The 20474-nt window shown below is 37.8% G+C and overlaps 1 protein-coding gene across 1 annotated transcript; it reads left to right on the top strand.

Annotated features, from left to right (window-relative positions):
• Positions 1 to 16672: 16672 nt before the first annotated feature.
• LOC130712810 (uncharacterized) lies at positions 16673 to 17918 on the top strand. Its single transcript, XM_057562623.1, has 3 exons — positions 16673 to 16717; positions 16902 to 17295; positions 17557 to 17918. The coding sequence occupies exons 1-3, from the start codon at positions 16673 to 16675 to the stop codon at positions 17916 to 17918; spliced, it is 801 nt and encodes a 266-aa protein (XP_057418606.1).
• Positions 17919 to 20474: the final 2556 nt, after the last annotated feature.

Genomic DNA, 20474 nt, shown 5'->3' with positions numbered 1-20474 from the left:
TTTTTAGATAGACAAAGAGACCCCACAGTTTGTGAGTTGTTTGAACCTTGAAACATGGGAAGCTTCTTGCTCTGTGGTATATATAGCCAAAATCTTGAATCAATCCATAATTAATAATGGTCATTTACTGAGGATGTCAAAACGCAAATAAATGTTAAAAATCAGTAGCAAGCATTGTGTCTTATTAGTGATATGCAATTCAGAACTTGAGTTGTTAGAAAACCGAAGAAGAAGATAACTCAGCAATGAAAGAGACACCGACAAAGCAACAAATGAGAATGAAAACAATGACAACAGCATAAGGGCACGAAACAGAAACAAACCTTTTGATTTGTATTTCTCATACAACGGACTCAACTCTGTGTAATTTGAATTAGTGAACCCACTGTAGAGACATCATCAGTTTTGAAACTTAGTGCAAGGGAATTCGCCATCGCAAGTTTCAGGCAAAAGAACAACGAAAGAAACTAAATGAGCAAATTGACAACAGGTGAAAATATCAAAAGCTATCTAACAAATTGACACGTGGAATTTGCCATCTAACAAATTGACACGTGAAATTATTTTTATGAGAATTAATCTGGTGCTGCCACGTCACTAAATGAGTCTTATAGAAGATCTTCTTTTCTAATATATATTGATTCCTGATGTGGCGGAAATCAATTGGATGCATGTGTAACAAAAGTTTATACTGAAAGTACATCAACCATTTTCTCTAAATTTAAATGGGAAATAAAATAAAATTACACATCATTCCATTAAATTATGTGGCACTACCACACATGCACGATGGTGACAAATAGGCAAGTTCGCCTGAGTTGCCTCTCCGACGAAGTCCAAAACTAGCTATTTTCCTAACCGTGAGGACTACTTTTGGGAGTTACTCCAGTGATGGATGAAAATCAAACTTCACTCAAAATTTGGGAAACAAAAACATATTTATCCTTTTTTTATATAGAAATGTGATAATTATATTAAAAAATTACTTGAGTTAATTTCTTTTTAAAATAATGTATTATAGGTGTATATAAATTGGATTTAAAGGATATATATGACTTTTTATTGAGACATTTTTTTTTGTACATCGGAAAGATAAATTACACCCACCAGGAATTGATCCATGGATTTCTCCCTACCCAAACCATATGTCTCCCACTCCTACCACTTGACTATCATACGGAGACTGAGACATGTTTTCTGAGACAATTATGTTTCATTAGTTTTTTTACACAACTTATTTATGTCAGTTAAACCAGTTAACTATGAATTGATGTTAGCACAAGAAATCAAAATGGCCATTAATAGTCATTTCTGGCTGTTTTTCAGTGATTTTTTAGGTTTTTACAGCAACAAAATATCTATGGATAAATAAAAGTAAATATAGAAATATTATTTTATATCATTTAAATGTACTAATTTAATATAATTCTTTTTGTTCTAAAAAAGTACATCATGAATGAAGGTCCCTGGCCTCAAGCATTGCAATAAAAAGTTGATAGATATATCCTAGACCTAGTGATGCACTATAACTTTAATTGTTGATAGTCGAGTCGTGGACTATTGCTATTCACATTTGGTTGAGTTGAGTTGAGTACTTGCGTTATAGTGTGTTGGCGTGTTGCTCACAACTTTTCCATGTTATGTTAGTTTCTGTGGTGGGGTAACATTAAAGTGGGGAAGGGTAGTGAATGGAAAATAATGGCTGTTACGTTTGCTGTTCACGTTTTTTTTTCTTCGATTTAGTTGTAGAAAAAAAAAAAGTAGTAATAAAAAAAGTAAATATATTTTAGTTCCTATAAAATAATAAATTATTGATTTTAGATTTTTAGTGGCTCTTTAGGAGGTTTTTAGAGGTTGTTTGGGAGGGTTTTTAATGGTTCTTTAGTAAGCTTTTGGAGCTGATGAGTATTTTGTTAGGTGACTTTACCCATGTTGAGAGAGATTGTTTCTCAACATTTCATATATTTATATATCTATCTATTTAACTTTAAAAAAAATGCAGAGATATATTTCAATGTACTTTTTTAATGAATTTTTTTAGGTACGTACTAAAAATATACTCCTATTCATCTCCAAAAGTATCTTAGAAGCATTTTAGTGGAATGGGTGGTTTCTCAATATGGGCGGGGATGTGGCAATCCGTAGACAATGCCTCGCTCAGTACCATTTGCTCATTATGAGCATCTTATAAGTTTTTCTTGCGTACACAAAATTTAACAAAATTAATTGCATTTTTTAATATGTATTTTTTTCCTCTCCGGACAGTTAAATAATAACAGAGCTAGTAAAAATGAGAAATGTGTTTAGAAATTGCACGATTACAACTATATTTATAGGCTTGAGATCCGTTTAAATTGTCTCTGCAAGTTTATGGGAAACCTAAAAGGTCTTCCGAGGGCAAGGTTGACTCTAGGTCACCTTCCTTGCTCATCATTTATTGTAGTGTCATGAGACCACTCGAGCTTTAGCCGAGACGAGTTGTTCTTTTACTAAGTCATCAAATTCATTCTTATAAATCCTTTATAAATCTAATTATAATCTATTTAAATCCTTTACTATGAGGTATTTTTCATGAAATTTTCAAGTTCAAGAACTCTAAAATAACCTTCCTTATTCTAACTCTATCTATTAATTATTAGTATCTAATATATATATATATATATGGGGATGTATCTTATGAGAAAGTTGATCTTATGTGAAAAAATGAAATAAATCACAACCGTTAGATTTAACTATGGATGATCAAGATTAAAACTAACTAATGGTCACATTACCACTTAAAAATGTCATGTGACTTTTTTTAAATGTCACATGACTTCACCTTTTAATCTTGACCATCAATGATTAGATCCAACGGTTATGATTTATTCTCATTTTCTCACATAAGATCACTTTTCTCATAAGATACATCCTCTATACACCTGCAAAAAGCCCCTCCGTGGTGGCGTCCTACTTCTCTTGATCCAGATTTATACTGCTCAACTATTAAGAACAATACAAAACATAACTTATATTTCTAATTTATTTATCTGTTTCTATAGAACCAGGTGATGGCGATGATACTTACGGGTGAGGAAGATCTATCTTTCTTGATGCTTCGCTCTTTCTCTTCTAAGCTTTCTTTCAGATCTTCCCAACCCTCTTCTTCTTCTATCGATCATCCTCATCAATCCAATCAATTATCCAAATCTGTCTTCAAAGAAGAAATTCATTTTGAAGATATCAATCAAGATCTTGACAACTGGGAAATTCCAAAAATTTCTCATGCTGAGATCTACAAACCAAAAATTTCTCTTAATCCTCTTCTCATCCCCCTCCTTCTGCTTCCGACCCCCTCTTGGTATCAGAGCCTGATGGGGAAGTAGGAACATGCTAAATATGTTAGATATAAGTTATTTCTCTGTTCTGTTCTTTTATAATTAAGCACTATGGTCGGGATCTGGACTGGTAGTACACTTTGAACTAAACTAAAATGAAAGCTCTTTTGAAAACCTTCTAGGATTATTACTATTCAGACTTATGATCATCTCTGCAGCGGAGGCGTTGAAGGCAGTAAGTCCCTGTGTGGCAGTAAGTCTATATTGGCCATACTACAGACATGTTATTAAGTTCTGAATATTTTTAATGTCCTTGTTTAGTTTCTTTTGTGGTGGCTTAAGTCTGATCCAGATTTATACTGCTCAACTATTAAGAACAATACATAACATAACTTATATTTCTAATTTATTTATCTGTTTCTATAGAACCAGGTGATGGCGATGATACTTACGGGTGAGGAAGATCTATCTTTCTTGATGCTTCGCTCTTTCTCTTCTAAGCTTTCTTTCAGATCTTCCCAACCCTCTTCTTCTTCTATCGATCATCCTCATCAATCCAATCAATTATCCAAATCTGTCTTCAAAGAAGAAATTCATTTTGAAGATATCAATCAAGATCTTGACAACTGGGAAATTCCAAAAATTTCTCATGCTGAGATCTACAAACCAAACGGATCCTTTTTCAAACGATCAGATTTCATTATCAAAACCGTTGAGCAAACCTACAAGCTCAGATCTGATGATGAAGAAATCCATCTGCTTTCCGAGAAAAGCATCAAAGAACATATCAGCAAGAACTTCAACTATCTTCATATAGGTAGTGTTCAAGTTGGTCTTAAACCCCTAACCAGGAAATCTCTTGGCATCGCTGTACTCCTTTGTCTTAGGGATATTAGACATAATCAATTCCATGACTCCTTCTTAGGAACGGTTGAAACCAGCCTGAGTAATGGACCAATCTTTTTCAATTGCTTTCCAGATCTAACTGTCAGTCTGGAAGACAAAGACATCCTTGACGTTCTCTTCCTAAATATCAAGCTTCACGGCCTTGATATGAAAGAAGATTCCATACCAATCTCTTTGATCTACAGGGTTCAATACAAGGTAATGAACTCTATCAAATCTTATTTCTTGCGAACCAATTGTGAGAAATCTGGAGAAACAACTCTTTTCCTTACAGATTATGATAAGGCAAACGTTATTGTTCCCAAAACCATCCAATGGAGTGATATCACCCTTCCAGAGAAATGGTCTTTTGAAAAGGCTACTCCAGCCCAACCTGTTGAAACTCCTGAGTTTCGTGAAATCATCCAACACCAATCTGGCCAAGTAGATCTCATCTTTGATAGGAGAAATTCCTTCTCTATCCCTAGATCTATTAGGACATCCTCAAATGATTTCCAATCCGCCATGTCTAGAAGATCTTTTTCTATGACTAGAAGGAACCAGCCTGAGTCTAGTGCTCAACCTTCCCTCTCTCATGACGGATCTACTATCCATTTAGCTGGATATGTCAATACTACTCCTGTCAAAACTACCCATGACAAGAGTAATGAAGATCATCAATCCACCTTATCTCCAACGTATTCTTCTCTAGAAACCCCTGGAGAGATTTCTGATTTCATTGGAGCAATTACTTCCGAATTTGTCATTGACAAAGAAGGTATCCGAGCAGACTTTTACTCTGACCAATGGACTCAGCAAAGAAAATGGTTCTTGGCAAAGTATCAGGGTGAAAAGAGAAAGAAGATCCAAGAAAAATTCTATGGGTTCCTTGAGAAAACCCAGCAAAACATCTTCTTTTTTGAATGGTTTCAAGATTACGCCAATAAGAATAGGAAATCTTACCCCTTCCAAGTTGGCATGATTAAATGGCAGCATAAGGATGGAAAAGAAACCCTTTCAAATCTACCTCCTAAAACTCCTTTTCTTCTTAAAGGAGCCCAATCTACACCTGTCCTAGCTTCTCCCTTCAAGACTAGGAAAGAAGAAGGTGATGTCACTGGTAAAGACATCAAAGACCTTATGGAACAATCCAACTATACCAATAAGTATCTTCAAATTCTTGGAGAATCCCAATCGCAGGATTCCTCTTCCAGGAAAGGTAAAGAAAAGGTCAAGATCGAACCTTCCTCTTCTAATCTTGATATCCCTAAAGGATGTCAACTTGAGAAACCTCTTTTCAAACCTTTTCAAATCAGTAGCCGTTCCAGACACTCGGCTCAAACTCTTCGGGCTAAAACGGAATCTGACAATGAGCTCCTCCAAAAGGTGGTTGAGCAACTTCAGCTTCTCAAACAAGTTGTCCCGGAAACGCCAACACCAACCCCGGAACCAACTTCTGAAACTATTTCCGATCCTACTGTTTCGGCTCCTGCTCCTCCTAAAGAGACTTTAATCCGCCGAACTTCTACTCGTAATACCTCTACTTCTTTAAACAATATTGAAGATGGTAAGGTTGAGTCTGATTCTGATATTCAATCTGATGATCAAACTGTCAAAAGTGTTCCTTTCAACACTGTCATTCACAATTCTAAGAATCAGTGGAGAAAAGAAACCAAGCTCTATTATCCTAGTGCTACTGCTCCTGATCTTCTTTTAGAAGAGTCTTCAAACTTCAAAAGCTTCAGTGCCAACAATGTCTATGAATGGAACATTGATGGTGAAAATGAGTATGGTATCACCAAGATCCTCCAAAATATGACTATGGTAGCCACTGCCTATGTTACCGCCAACAATTGTCCTGAATCTCTTATAGTTGAAGTATTGGTTGCTGGTTTCTGTGGCCAGCTCAAAGGTTGGTGGGATAATTATCTCACTCAAGACGAAAAGGATCAGATCTTGACTGCTGTCAAGACTGATGAAGAAGGTAATCCTATCATGGAAGATGGCAAATTCATCTCCGATGCTGTCAACTCCTTAATCTTTACCATAGCCCAACATTTTGTTGGAGATCCTTCCCTCATCAAGGACAGATCTGGTGATCTTTTGTCCAATCTTAAGTGCAAATCTTTGGGTGATTTCAGGTGGTATAAGGATACCTTCCTGATCAGGGTTTACACCCGTGAAGACAGCCAACAAGCCTTCTGGAAAGAGAAATTCCTGGCCGGTCTTCCTAAATCTTTTGGCGACAAAGTTCGTGAGAAACTTAGAAGCCAAAATCCGGGGGGAGAAATCCCATATCATACCCTTAGTTATGGGCAGCTCATAGCTATCATTCAAAGAGTTGCTCTCAAGATCTGTCAGGATGACAAAATCCAACAGCAACTCACTAAGGAAAAGTCTCAGAATCGCAGGGATTTGGGTACTTTCTGTGAACAATTTGGTATTCAGGGTTGTCCCAAGAAACCTAAACCCAGAAAGCAAGATCCTCCTCCCAAACAACAATGGAGAAAGAGATCTATCAGGAATGATCATAGGAAACCCAAGCCTAGATCAAAACCCCAATCTTCGCAAATTCCTAAGAATCCTCCTGAGACTAGACCCTCTCAAGGAAAAGATGTTACCTGCTACAACTGCGGCAAGCCGGGCCATATTAGCAGGTATTGCAGACTCAAAAGGAGAATCTCTGAGCTTCATCTTGAACCTGAGATTGAAGACAAGATCAACAATCTTCTTATTCAAACTTCTGATGAAGAAGAATCTAATCCTTCGGATTCTGAGGTCCCTGAAGACCTAAATCAAATCCAGAATGATGATTCTCAATCATCATCTTCCGTCAATACCTTGTCTATCAACACTTTGACCAATGAACAAGATCTACTCTTCAGGGCCATTAATTCTATCCCTGATCCTGAGGAAAAGAAAATCTATTTGGAACGCCTCAGATCTACTCTTGAAGATAGGCCTCCCAAAAGTCCTATAACCACCAATAAATTCAATCTTAGAGATTCTTTCAAGCGTCTTGAGAAATCTACGGTCAAACCCGTCACTATTCAAGACCTTCAATCTGAAGTCAATTCCCTTAAGACTGAGGTTAAAAGTCTCAAACAAATCCAAAATAGTCAGCAGCTTATCTTGGAGAAACTGACTAGAAATTATGAGGAAGATGATTCTTCTGTACCTGATTCCAATCCTGCTCCTAACAACAATTGCGAAGACTTTCTGGAAAATATTAACCAGGTCACCATTCAGAAATTCTTCATCCATGTCAAAATCCTCATAGGAGATTTTATTCTCGAAATCCCTGCCCTCTTTGACACAGGGGCAGATTCCAGTTGTATTTCGGAGGGACTCATTCCCACCAGATATTTTGAGAAAACTACTGAGAAGCTCAGCGCTGCTGAAGGATCTAGACTAAAGATCAAGTATAAAATCCCCTCAGCTATCATCAAAAATGGTAGTCTTGAAATTGAAACTCCTTTTCTGTTAGTCAGGAATTTGAGTCAAAAAATCATTATAGGAACCCCTTTCATTAAGAAGCTCTTCCCCTATAATACTGACGTAGATGGCATTACTGTCCAGCACCTTGGACAGCCAATTTTATTCAAATTCTCTGAACCCCCCATAGAAAAAACTTTGAATGTCATATCCTACAAGGAGAAGCAGATCAACTTCCTCAAGGAAGAAATCTCTCACAAAACTATTGAGGTTCAATTGCAACAACCTTCTGTCAAATCAACGATTGAGAATATTTTGGAAAATATTCAATCCAGCATCTGTTCTGATCTACCCAACGCTTTTTGGGAAAGGAAGAGCCATATGGTGGAACTTCCTTATGAAAAAGATTTTTCAGACAAACAGATTCCAACCAAGGCTAGGCCTATTTAAATGAATGAAGAACTTCTTCATTTCTGCCAAAAGGAAATCAATGATCTTCTTGAAAAGAAACTTATTCGCAGGAGTAAGAGCCCTTGGTCCTGTGCAGCCTTCTATGTCAACAAGCAAGCTGAGATAGAACGGGGAACCCCTAGGTTAGTCATCAACTACAAACCTCTCAATCAAGCCCTTTGTTGGATTAGATATCCTATCCCCAACAAGAAAGATCTCTTAGCCAGACTGCATGATGCTAAGGTCTTTTCAAAATTCGACATGAAATCTGGATTCTGGCAAATCCAATTGCAAGAGAAGGATAGGTATAAAACTGCTTTTAATGTTCCTTTTGGGCAGTATGAGTGGAACGTTATGCCTTTTGGGCTAAAGAACGCCCCATCTGAATTCCAAAGGATTATGAACGAAATCTTCAATCCTTATTCCAAATTCACTATTGTCTACATTGACGATGTTTAAATCTTTTCCCAAACTTTAGATCAACATTTCAAACATCTCAATACGTTCATCTCTGTAATCAAAAGGAATGGCTTGGCCGTATCCAAGACAAAGGTCAGTTTGTTCCAAACCAAAATCAGATTCCTTGGTCACAATATCCACCAAGGAACCATCATTCCTATCAATAGAGCCATCGAGTTCACTGATAAATTCCCTGATAAAATCATTGACAAAACCCAACTACAAAGATTCCTCGGTTGTCTCAATTATGTTGCGGACTTCTGTCCTCAACTCAGTACCATAATCAAACCCCTTCATGATAGACTCAAGAAGGATCCTCCACCTTGGTCCGATATTCATACCAATGTGGTCAAACAAATCAAACTTCGTGTCAAGAATCTCCCTTGTCTTTATCTCCCTAACCCTCAAGCTTTCAAAATTATTGAAACTGATGCCTCTGATATTGGCTTTGGTGGTATTTTGAAACAAAAGGTTTTTGACAAGGAACAAATTATTGCTTTTACTTCAAAACATTGGAATCCTGCTCAGCAGAATTATTCTACTGTCAAGAAAGAAGTTTTAGCAATCGTTTTATCTATTTCAAAATTTCAATCTGATTTGATTAATCAAAAATTCTTGGTCCGTGTGGACTGCAAATCTGCGAAAGAAATCTTACAAAAAGATGTCAAAAACTTAGCTTCAAAACATATCTTTGCCAGATGGCAAGCTATATTAAGTGTTTTTGACTTTGATATTGAATATATAAAAGGATCTACCAATTCTCTCCCTGATTTTCTTACTCGTGAGTATTTGCAGGGAAGGTCTTAAGATGTCCTCCAGAGGAGGATCCTCCTCCCGAGGAAAAAGGCAGAGAAAAAGGCAAAGGTATTATAATCTCTGACTCTTTAATCTTATCTGGGCCCACTGCCCACCAATCTGGACCCACTGTCCAAAAATCTGAGCCCACTGCTCAAATCCAATCTTCACAACCAAAGCAAACCAAAGCTGACTATGCTTTGCCCATTGAAACACTCCTCGCCTTCAAACAATCAGGCTTAGATGAAATACCTCAAGGCCTCACTAAACTTCCGAATAAATCTTGGGCCAGCATCGCTGATAAAGATGATGACCTAGATCTCCAATCCCTCCAATCTTTTATTGAAAGAACAAAAAGCTTAGCAACTCATGATGGAAAGAAACCTGTTGTTGTTGCCCAATCTAGCCCAGTTACCCAATCTAACCCAAAATCGGAATATTTGACCAAAACTATCTCCAAATTCCAAACCTTGATTGAACCAGAATGGTGGGACCATTCAGGAGGGAACCTCGCCAATAAAATTGGTACTAAACTTTTCCCTGGTTATCTTGATCCAATCCACCCAAACAAAACCCAGAGATTCTATGAGTTTATCTTGGTTGATACAAACAGTGTGGATATTAAGCATTTTAGGGATAAAAATGACAACTCCCTAATTACCCATTCCACACTCCAAATTCTCCGTGTCCTTCGTCCCACTGACTTTGGACCCAATCCAAACACCTACAGAAAATTTTCCCAGAATTTTGACCCTATAGGTTTTAATTATTGGGATTACATCAAAGCTTGGGAATTTACAATCCTTGGCCTGCAAAACCAAAATTTCAAGCATTCTTGGCTCATTTACTTCAAATGGACCAACAAATATTCCTTTCCAATTTGGTTCCATTCCTGGTGGAGCTTCTTTGGTCCAACTACTGAAATCTTTCCCCCTGAAGTTCTGGAGGGATACAATCTTTTCCTGAAACATTGGGACAAAGAGTTTAACAATTATCCTGATTGTTTAAACTTTTATACAATCTTTTCCCTTTCTTGGGTATTCTCTTGGAGGTACGGTCTTAAAGCCAAACCCCAACCAATTCTCAACAAACATGCCCTTATCAAGTGGTGGAAGGCTTTTGATGCTTCCAAAGCTCACAAGGATAAAGTAATTCAATGGTTCAAAAACAACCAGAAATATCTCAAACATGCAAGTCCACAAACCAGCCTCTTGCTAAATCAAAAGGCCCACATCACAGCGGCCCTTGCAGGAGCTTCAACAGAAGAAGACTTGCTAAGAAATCTTCAATCTGCTCTTCAATTATTGAAGGAACCAATTGAGCAAGCCTCATCTTCAAAGGCCCCTCAACACAAAGTCTCCGAGCCATCCTCTCTTGGGTCGTCAGATTTTGTCCAAACCACAGAATCAGATGATGATGACTTCTGCTAAGTTTGTCGTCTTGTAATCATTTTATTCTGTAATAATTCAATTTTTGTACTGTAGCAACAGTAAAATTGACTTTTTACTGTAGCAAATAGTGCCAGTCAAATAGTACCGTCTACCGGAACTATTCAAACAGTGTCCAATCTTTTTCTTTAAATAGGCTCATTCTGAACCTTGTTAATCAGAGTTTGGTAGAGCTTAGATAGAGAGTTTAGAGAGAGAAACACTGAGAGAATTTCTTCTGTAAGTTCTCCTTCAGTTTTCCTTTCTTTCAATCTTTTCTGTTTTTAAGTTTCAGTTTTTCAGTTTTTAAGTTTTAGTTTTGTAATCTATGTTTATGTAATATATATCTTGTTCAAGTTTTATTTTTCTGTTTATGGAAGGCTGAGCCTCCTGTTTTAATTCCTGTTTTTAATTTCTGCAATTTAATCTTCTGCAAAAAGCCCCTCCGTGGTGGCGTCCTACTTCTCTTAATCCTCTTCTCATCCCCCTCATTCTGCTTCCGACCCCCTCTTGGTATTTTGAAACAAAAGGTTTTTGACAAGGTATTACCTTGTATTGAACCCTGAGAAGAGGATTAAGAGAAGTAGGACGCCACCACGGAGGGGCTTTTTGCAGAAAATTAAATTGCAGAAATTAAAAACAGGAATTAAAACAGGAGGCTCAGCCTTCCATAAACAGAAAAATAAAACTTGAACAAGATATATATTACATAAACATAGATTACAAAACTGAAACTTAAAAACTGAAAAACTGAAACTTAAAAACAGAAAAGATTGAAAGAAAGGAAAACTATATATATATATATATATATATATATATATATATATATATATATATATATATATATTACCAAGCTAATAGTAGAGACAGATGCCTCAGATCTAGGTTATGGAGGAATCCTTAAACAAAAATGTGTTGATTCTTCAAAAGAGCAAATTCTAAGATTTTATTTAGGAATTTAGCATCCTGCCCAACAAAAGTATTCAACTGTCAAAAAGAGATTCTGGCAATAGTTTTATGCGTTACAAAATTTCAAGATGATCTTTTCAATAAAAAGTTTTTAATCAAAACCGATTGTAAAGCGGCCCCTTCTGTTTTACAAAAAGATGTTAAAATTCTGCTTTCAAAACATATTTTCGCCAGATGGCAATCATTACTTTCCTGCTTTGAATTTGATATTATTCATATTAAAGGAGATCAAAATTCTCTCCCGGATTTCCTAACAAGAGAATTCTTACAGGGGAACCATGAGTGAGAAACCCACTTCGAGAGATCAATATGGTCCCCCACTGGGATCGTCCCGAAAACTACCAAGCTCAATAACTGGATCATCAGCCCCAAAAAGGAGTAAAAATCCAAGTAGAAGATCAAGAAGTCAAAGCCTCTCCGTACAAAAAGATAAGCAAAGAAGGAATAGTTGATAAAGAAGATATTGGAAAAATTCATCAGCAAATGAATTATTCAAACCTAATGTTAACTACCATGACAAAACAGTTAACAAGGATAGAATCAAAGGAATAAAAAAGTATTCCTAAAAATCTCATTCTTTCCATGACAGGAAAAGGTTTACAAAGCCCTATTCTGAAGGTCCCTAGCTATACAAAAGAAGATCTAAGTTCTATCAAGTTTATATATATATATATATATATATATATATATATATATATATAATCATGTTGCTATATTTATAAATGATTTTAACGTATTTTAGTTTATTAGCCAATAAGTTTGTTAGCATACTTATACATAAGTATGTTGGTCTACGTTGTCTTTTTGTTATGGAACATGCTATAAAATAATTATGCTGACAGGTCAGACCAGACTTTCAAGAAGGACAGACTAAGCTTAGAGAAAAGCCTTTGATGTGTAAGACTTTCAAGAAGGATAGGCTAGGCCTAGAGAATAGCCTTTGCTAGCTAGGTAACAAGTCGTATATGGGGGCAGAGGAAGCTCATGTGCCAAGGAAACAAGAAATCTAGAGGATTATATGCCACCCGAAAGATGCGTCAATATTCAACTTAACAATCCCCAGTGTTGGTCGTATCTAAACTGCCCACAACCCACTCAGAACTGTCCCTCCAACCTCCACCATCGGCACAACTCGCAAATCCCCAGCGCGATGTACAATATATATAACTATAGGATTATGATTCATACACACCTCTACTTTTTTCCACATTTATTTTATATCTACTTCTTTATTCTCTATCAATCAAATTATTTATCGAGAAGAAATTATTTATCACACATCTCTACCTTCTCTCTCGCTTCTTCCTATCTTTTTTTTTCCAATTGAATATTGCACAATTTTTTTTTTCGTTAAATATTGCACGTCAACAATAGCTTAATATCTCTTAAAAGAACAACAGCTAAGTCCAACAATAGCTTTTCATATTTTGAACGAAAAAAAGTGAGAAGATAAGCTCCCGGATTAATTTAGGACAAATCAGAAGGTTATCATGTTTGTTTCAGTTTAATTTTAAAATTATATAAATGCGTTTCTGACAGGTTTAAAATTTGGAAAAAAACAACTTCTACTTTTTAAAGCTAAAATAAAAAATGATCAACTAGTCTGAACACACTTACTTTCATGGTTATAAAAATCTGAACTTGCGTGTGTGTTTGACAAAAGTCAACACGAAATGGAAAACAAACAAAAGAATGAAAAGACAATAAAACAATGACAATAATCCAATATTTGACTATGATTACGTACTGTTGTTACCTGTGGCAATTTCTGCAGGTCAAAGCCTACGCGTTACATAAAACTATTGGAAATCAAAGAAAGATCTAAATTCACATAACTAAAATCAGTTGTCCTTTTTATCGTGACAATATTTTATTATTATTATTACACAAAGACGAGAAGTTATATGCATATTTTATTCTGCACCAAGATAAAGTATATGTATTTTTTTCAAACATCAAACTTAAGTTCTAAAATATAGTATAAAATAATTCATGTGTTTTTTATCTAACAACTTAAGATTTTAGAATAACTAATTATTTAATATGATATCCCTTTATGACTAAGAGATTTATGGTTCGATCCTTATCGCCTCTATTATTCTAATAAAAAGTGAAATTTCAGTTCATGGCAGTGTTGTTAATAGCATATAGCATTGCGTAGCGGCAATGCCAAAAAATGCTATTGCGCTACAGCGTGTGAATGACGAGATTGCAGAGGCTAAAGGTAGAAGAAAGACAAAACGCACTGTTTCAATTAATGGTGTGAAAACCCCAAAATGCCCTTAAATTTTTTGAAGAATGTTTAAATCTAGGGAAATTTGGGGTTTTCGCTCGAAGCGTAGGGGTTTTCATTGCACAGGATGAAACACAGCGTTTCATTAAAGATAGGAAAACTCCAAAATGCTGTTAAAAAAATTTAACATAATGTTTAAAACTGGGGCAATTTCGGGTTTTCGCTCTGAAAGTAGGGTTTTTTTTATCCCTCTTTCTTCCTCGTGCTGCCATCGCGCTCAACCAGTTGCGATTTCGGCTGCAATCACCCCATCTACCAATTGCTCGCTATTAACAACCCTGGTTCATCGTAGTTGGACTTATAATGTATCCACACTTCAACATCAAATGGACTCTTCCATGAGAGAGCGCAACCAAGTAATACATCAAGTTATTACAGATATATGATGAAAAACCCTAAAGGCTACTTTTTCCTTTTTTAAACAACGCTCCAATAGTAACAGCTCATCCGACTCTGCCAAAGTTATAATTTTGTACAGCTATCAAGGAAGCCAATCTCGCAACTTTAACTACACTGAAATGGGATCAAGTCAGCACTATTGAGATCATGGAAGGAAGAGAGCAGTTTATGCACTGTCCAAAAAGACAGCAAAAGAAGTCGCGAAGGTGGTGAAGATGTCAATAGAAAAGGTGGGGACGGGGGATAAGGTCGAGTGGGAGCAGTTGAGGCGACCCGACAGTTCCGACATTGACAGTGAGGCACAGCAATGTAGATGGTTGATGCAGAGGTCTGGACGAAAAGGTGTAGGAAAGCGGTGGTGGTCATAGAAATGAGAGAAAACCTAGACTAAAAAAAGGAGAAAAACTCACTTATTTTGGTAACAAATCCAAGTAATGTGGAGGAGAACCCCTCTGTTGTGGGGAGAAACAACTCAACAGTAAAATAAAACCTCCCAAGAGGAGGAAGAACCCCCTCCCCCCAATGGGGAAGAAGACCCCAAAAAGAGGGTTGACAACGCACTCTGTTGTTTCCTCTCGCTAAACTAGGGCACCAAGCAAGATAATATACACACAAGTGATATGTATTCAAAATATAGTTTTATCATCAGATAGTCGGCTAACCTCTCGAAATGGGTTCTGCCTCATTAGCTAGCTTGGCTCAACCCACCTTTAATTTTGAGTGGAATGAGCTGGAAAAATAAAGACTCATATTTTTTGTCAAGGTTTTTGGTTTTGTTACGGCCGACTTCTCAGCCACCCGACCTGAGGACATCCCAGCCGACCAAAAGGCATGCACATGAGCATCTGCCACAAGGCCGAGTTAAATGGCTCAGGAATACACATCTCGCCTAGCAGTACTGTCTGCTCGGAAACTATAGCACCAAGATCAACAAGCCAAGGCAAGCAGCCATCGGCCACTTGTGTGCTCGAATGCCTCATGCTCCCTCTTAACATTATTTGGTTTATCATAAAAAAGGGCTTCTCTCACACTTGCAGCGACAACCATCAAGTACTCCGACTCTATAAATACAAGTTCTATTGTTCATTTACATAACATGTTATTCATTCTAAGCATTTCACTTGGATTTTTATCTGAGTTTTGAGAATTTCTCTTACTCAAACACCGACTTGAGTGTCAGAGTGTATTCAGTAGGTACCCCTTCCACGCTATGGAAAATGAAGCTCTGTTGTGACTTCCAAGACCTTCATCGTCCAGTTTTGTCACAACCTCAACCGAGAGAAATTCGCATGAGATTCTCAAGTTCGAACATATTTCATTCCAAAACATAACCAAGAATTGGAAAGACTCATATCTGTGTGAGCTCTCTTTTCCCCAACTCACATAAATCGATGGACTACACGAGTTGGGACTGAGATGAGCTAAGTTAGCTCGAGAACCAGCTGCTCATTTATATTATTTTTATATATTTAGTCCATAAAAATGTGTTAAATATTTTTCACAATATAAAAACAGAAACTTTAGCAATTTTTTATCAATAAAACAGAATTATTAACAATTTTGTTGTGATACATTAAATTAAAATTTTCACCCCACAATTTTATAATGGGAATTGTTATACAGTTCCCCTCACATCTATTCAAACCCCCCCCTAAATGTGCGAATTGTCAAAAATACCCTTAATGAATAACATTCAAAATACCCCTCCCTCCCTCCCCACCTTCTTTCTCTTGGCTTCTTCAACCCCCCCCCCCCCCTCCACTACAAACTTCCAAACCCATTATAGCAGCCTCCAAACCCATTATAGCAACCACCATCAACCTCTTCTTTGCTCCTGCTGTCGCCCACCACCACCGACGCCACCGTTTTCGTCGTCGCCAGCCACCACCACTGTTTTTGTCACTGCACGGCCTCCGCTCCGCTACTGTTCGCCGTCGTCTGTAAAGGTAACTGCAGCATTTCCCGATTCAGATCTGTCGCATTTTAAACGTGCGTTACAAACGCGTTGTGTAAGTGCGTTTAAAACGCCCTTGCTGAGTGCATCAGAGACGCACTCCTTAAGGGCGTCTCCAACGCAGTTTATAACTGCGTTGTGCCGTTGATTTTTTTGTTTTTATTATATTGGCACACCATCAAATAGCGTGTACGTCGCACTCTTATAGTGCGATGCAGACACATGTTCATAGTGCGATAATTTGCAGTTCAGAACCAGTAAACCGTTTGTGTATCTGGTTCATTTCAGAATGAGTCTCCATAAATCATATGAAGTGGATATGCCTGGAGAAAAGGTGCCTGAAAAAATGTAGAAGAAAGACAGTTAGCCAACGTGAATGTTAGAGATGATGTGTCAATTGTCGCGGACTACACTGAGCAATTTACCACAAACAGGGTATTTTCATATACCTTCACTCATGAGTATATTTGAATTGTCCTGAATTTATACGTGATACCTAAATGTGTGAATGTATGCAGGTTTTTGCTACTCGGGATGAGCTTATGGATTGGGTTAAAGCTGTAGGAAAGCAATTAGGCTTTGTGATCATTATAAGAAGGTCTTATTGCGGGAGCAAGGGTCGTGGGAGTAAAAGTAGACAGTTAGCTATATTGGGGTGCGAGTTGGGTGGCAAGTACAAACCGTACAAGCCTAAGTTGAAGCGGAAGGGGACAAGAACCAAGAAATGTGATTGTCCGTTTAGGCTCAAGGCGGGACGCACATCAGAAGATGGTTTGTGGAGGTTGACTGTTGTACGTGGAGACCACAACCATAAGCCAGCTAAGAATCTGCTTGGCCATGCCTATGTTAGTCGCCTTACAAGTGAAGAAAAGGAGATGGTGGGTAAAATGGTTGACAATAAAGTCAAGCCAGGTAACATGCTGCTGGCATTGAAGAGTGTCAACCCTCAAAATCTGACTACCATACAGCAAGTGTACATTAGCTGGCACACATGAGGGCCAAGAGGGGAGCGTTGACAGAGATCCAGCACTTGATGAGGTTGTTGGAGGAAGACAGGTACACGCACTGGTCCAGATCTGAAGAAGGTTCCCCTGTGGTCCGCTCCTTATTCTGGGCACATCCAGTTTCCATCCAGCTGTTCTAACAATTTCCTACCGTTGTCTTGCTTGATAGCACATACAAGACCAACAAATATAAGATACCGCTTTTTGGAGATGGTTGGTATGACTTCAGTTGGATTCACATGCACCATCGGGTTTGGCTACATGTGCAATGAGCGTGAACCTGAAGTTACATGGGCGCTTCAAAAGCTGAGGGGGTTGATACTTAGGGAGGAGGATATGCCTAAAGTCATGGTTACTTACAGAGATACTTCTTTGATGAACGCAGTTGAAGCCACATTCCCTACAACCACTCACTTGCTATGTCAATTCCATATTGCTAAGTGTGTGAAGGCAAAGTGCAAGCTTACTATCAAACCGAAGGAGATGTGGGATGATGTCGGGGACGCATGGAATAAAGTTATGTATTCTTGAATCAGCGGAGGAGTTTAATGCTAGTATGCACTTCTTGCGTGCGCTAACTGGGTAGCACTCTGAGTTCATGCAATACGTCAAGGATACTTGGTTGCCGGTTAAGCATAAGTTTGTGAAGTATGCTATTGACCGGTATATGCACATGAGTAACACAACTACAAACAGGTACATTCTTATATACTGACATTTCATTGTATGGTATTCATTAAGTATGTATTAATGTCATTCCTTTACACAAGGTTGAAGGTGCACACGCAAAACTCAAAGTGTGTATCAAAGATAACAAAAGTGACATGTGTGCGGCTTGGGCAGCTATACATAGGTGCACACTTCTCCAACATACAAAGATTAATGCTGCTTTTGAGGCAAGTATATTCATCAGGGAGCATACATTCAATGAGAAGTTGTATGACAATTTGCGTGGTTCAGTGTCAAGATATGCACTTATGTTGATCGCAAAGAAGAAAGCGCGTGTTGGAAAATGCGGTTGTACTATCAGGAGGACGCACGACCTCCCTTGTTCATGTCAGCTTGGTATGATGACTTCTATTTCATTGATGACAGTGGACCAACATTGGAGGAGGCTTACAACAACAACTGCACCTGATGAATCCTAACCTGTTGTGGGATTGAGCATTACAACAGAGTTGGAGGTCATTCCGAAAATGTTTGAACAGGCTAATGTTCAGAGGAGACAAGCTATCAAAGAGAGCCTTCGGGAGATTGCATACCCAGACCAGACTTCTTTGTGTCATCCTCCAAACAAGTTGCCTACAAAGGGCCGGCACGGTGAACTTAAGGGTTCAACCCAATGTTCTGAAAACCGGACCGGTCATTGAACTGGTGAAGGTGCTGGTTTAAGGTTTAAAGGTTCAACCGAGGTTAGACCGGGGTCGAACCGTCAATAATAAATTAATATTTTAAATATTTAGAGTATACAAATATCATTTAATATTAATACTCATCTTGTTACTCTTCCATCTTTACTCAAATTTGTGTGTTTTTAACGTAAATTTGTGTTTATTTACATGTAATATTACAATAGATGAGTATAAGCTTAGAATAATAAAAAAACGAATATATTTAGGGACTTGTTAATTGTTTTACTTGCCAGGACATGTTAATCAAATATACTATATCATGAAATCATTAGTTTTATTTAGTTCATATTTTCAAAATAAAACAGTAAACAACATGTTGGTACTTGGTAGGATAATCAGATCATTGGTAACTGGTAAGTGACGTATACACATATTGGAAAGTGGTGGGTACTACTAAAAATATTTAATATTGCTCCATTTCAAGTTTTGAACAAACAAAGTTTAGATTGATAATGAGTGGCAACTGGAAAGAGTGACATTGGGAAGTGGAAATGGTGAAAAGCTGGCAAGACTGCACGGATAACAAAAGCTTTTGAGAGAGAGAGAGAAAGTTAAAGAAAGAAAAAAACATATTTTAAACTATACCGGTTTGACCATTTGTCTGTCGGTTTTTACCGATTTTACCGGTTCATGACCGGTTTGATTTCGGTTTAATTTTCAGCCGTTTTTACCGTGTTCCAGACTGGTGCCATGCCCGGTTCCTGGTTGAACCGGTCAAACTTGCCGGTCCGGTCCGATTTTTAGAACACTGGTTCGACCATACGTCAAAGTAGGAGCATGTTGATAATCTAGTTCAGTCACTACAAGCTAGCAACTCAACCCTTCCTAACAGTAAGGTGCCTAAAACCCGCTCAACAAAGCGGAAGAGCTTAACACCGAAACAATCTGCACCAAAGAAGAAAGGCAAGAGGATTCCAAGCAACTCACCTGAGCTCCCCCCACCAGCCCCTAAACCCAAAGTTTACTCGGCCAACTACATTCATGAAGTGCCAATTCCTCCGTCAACATGTAATTGACATTGCGAATGTTGACAATGATTGTAATTGTGGATATCGATGCATTGCTTCCTTGATGGGTAAGGGGGAAAATAACTGGCATGAAGTTCGGCACAAAATGATAAACGAGCTTACATAACGCAGGGCAGTTTACCTTGATTTGTATACGACAAACACACATTACAATCAGGTACTGCAAGCCTTGCATCTTGCTACGAAGGAGATTGCAACAATGGACAAGTGGTTAAGCATGCATGAGATGGGTCACATTGTTGCTACGATGTACCAGATTCTGTTCGTGACCTTGTCAGCTAAAGGGTGCTCCACATACCTTCCTCTCACCGGTCTAGTGCCACATCCGTCATAGCACCAGATTATATGTTTTCTCCTTATCAACAACAACCATTGGGTGAAGGTACTTTTCATTATTACGTTTAGTATAAACTGACATTACATAAGATTATAAGGTACTTAACAATATAAATCATCATTTTGTAGGCGTATATGTCAAGTAACTTTCATTTGCCGGTGATTAATCCACAATGGCGCTATCATTGTACAGTTGAAGATCGTGGTTGGGAGCGACCGTACCCGGATGGCATGGCCATATTTGTGGAAAACATACTGAAGAGCGATGAAATCGGAGATCTCGCTGCTGACTAGGTTACTGATGTTGTAAT

The sequence above is a fragment of the Lotus japonicus genome, chromosome 4, assembly GCF_012489685.1.
Source record: "Lotus japonicus ecotype B-129 chromosome 4, LjGifu_v1.2".
Classification (NCBI taxonomy): Eukaryota; Viridiplantae; Streptophyta; class Magnoliopsida; order Fabales; family Fabaceae; genus Lotus; species Lotus japonicus.
This window is presented reverse-complemented; position numbering and strand designations above follow the sequence as displayed.

Bases quoted from the DNA above. Each gene is read 5' to 3' on its own strand.
- LOC130712810 (XM_057562623.1), top strand. From the start codon at position 16,673: ATGAGTCTCCATAAATCATATGAAGTGGATATGCCTGGAGAAAAG. The intron at 16,718-16,901 runs GTGCCTGAAAAA...GAATGTATGCAG, and splicing joins TGGATATGCCTGGAGAAAAG to GTTTTTGCTACTCGGGATGA. The intron at 17,296-17,556 runs GTAACATGCTGC...CTTGCTTGATAG, and splicing joins TGACAATAAAGTCAAGCCAG to CACATACAAGACCAACAAAT.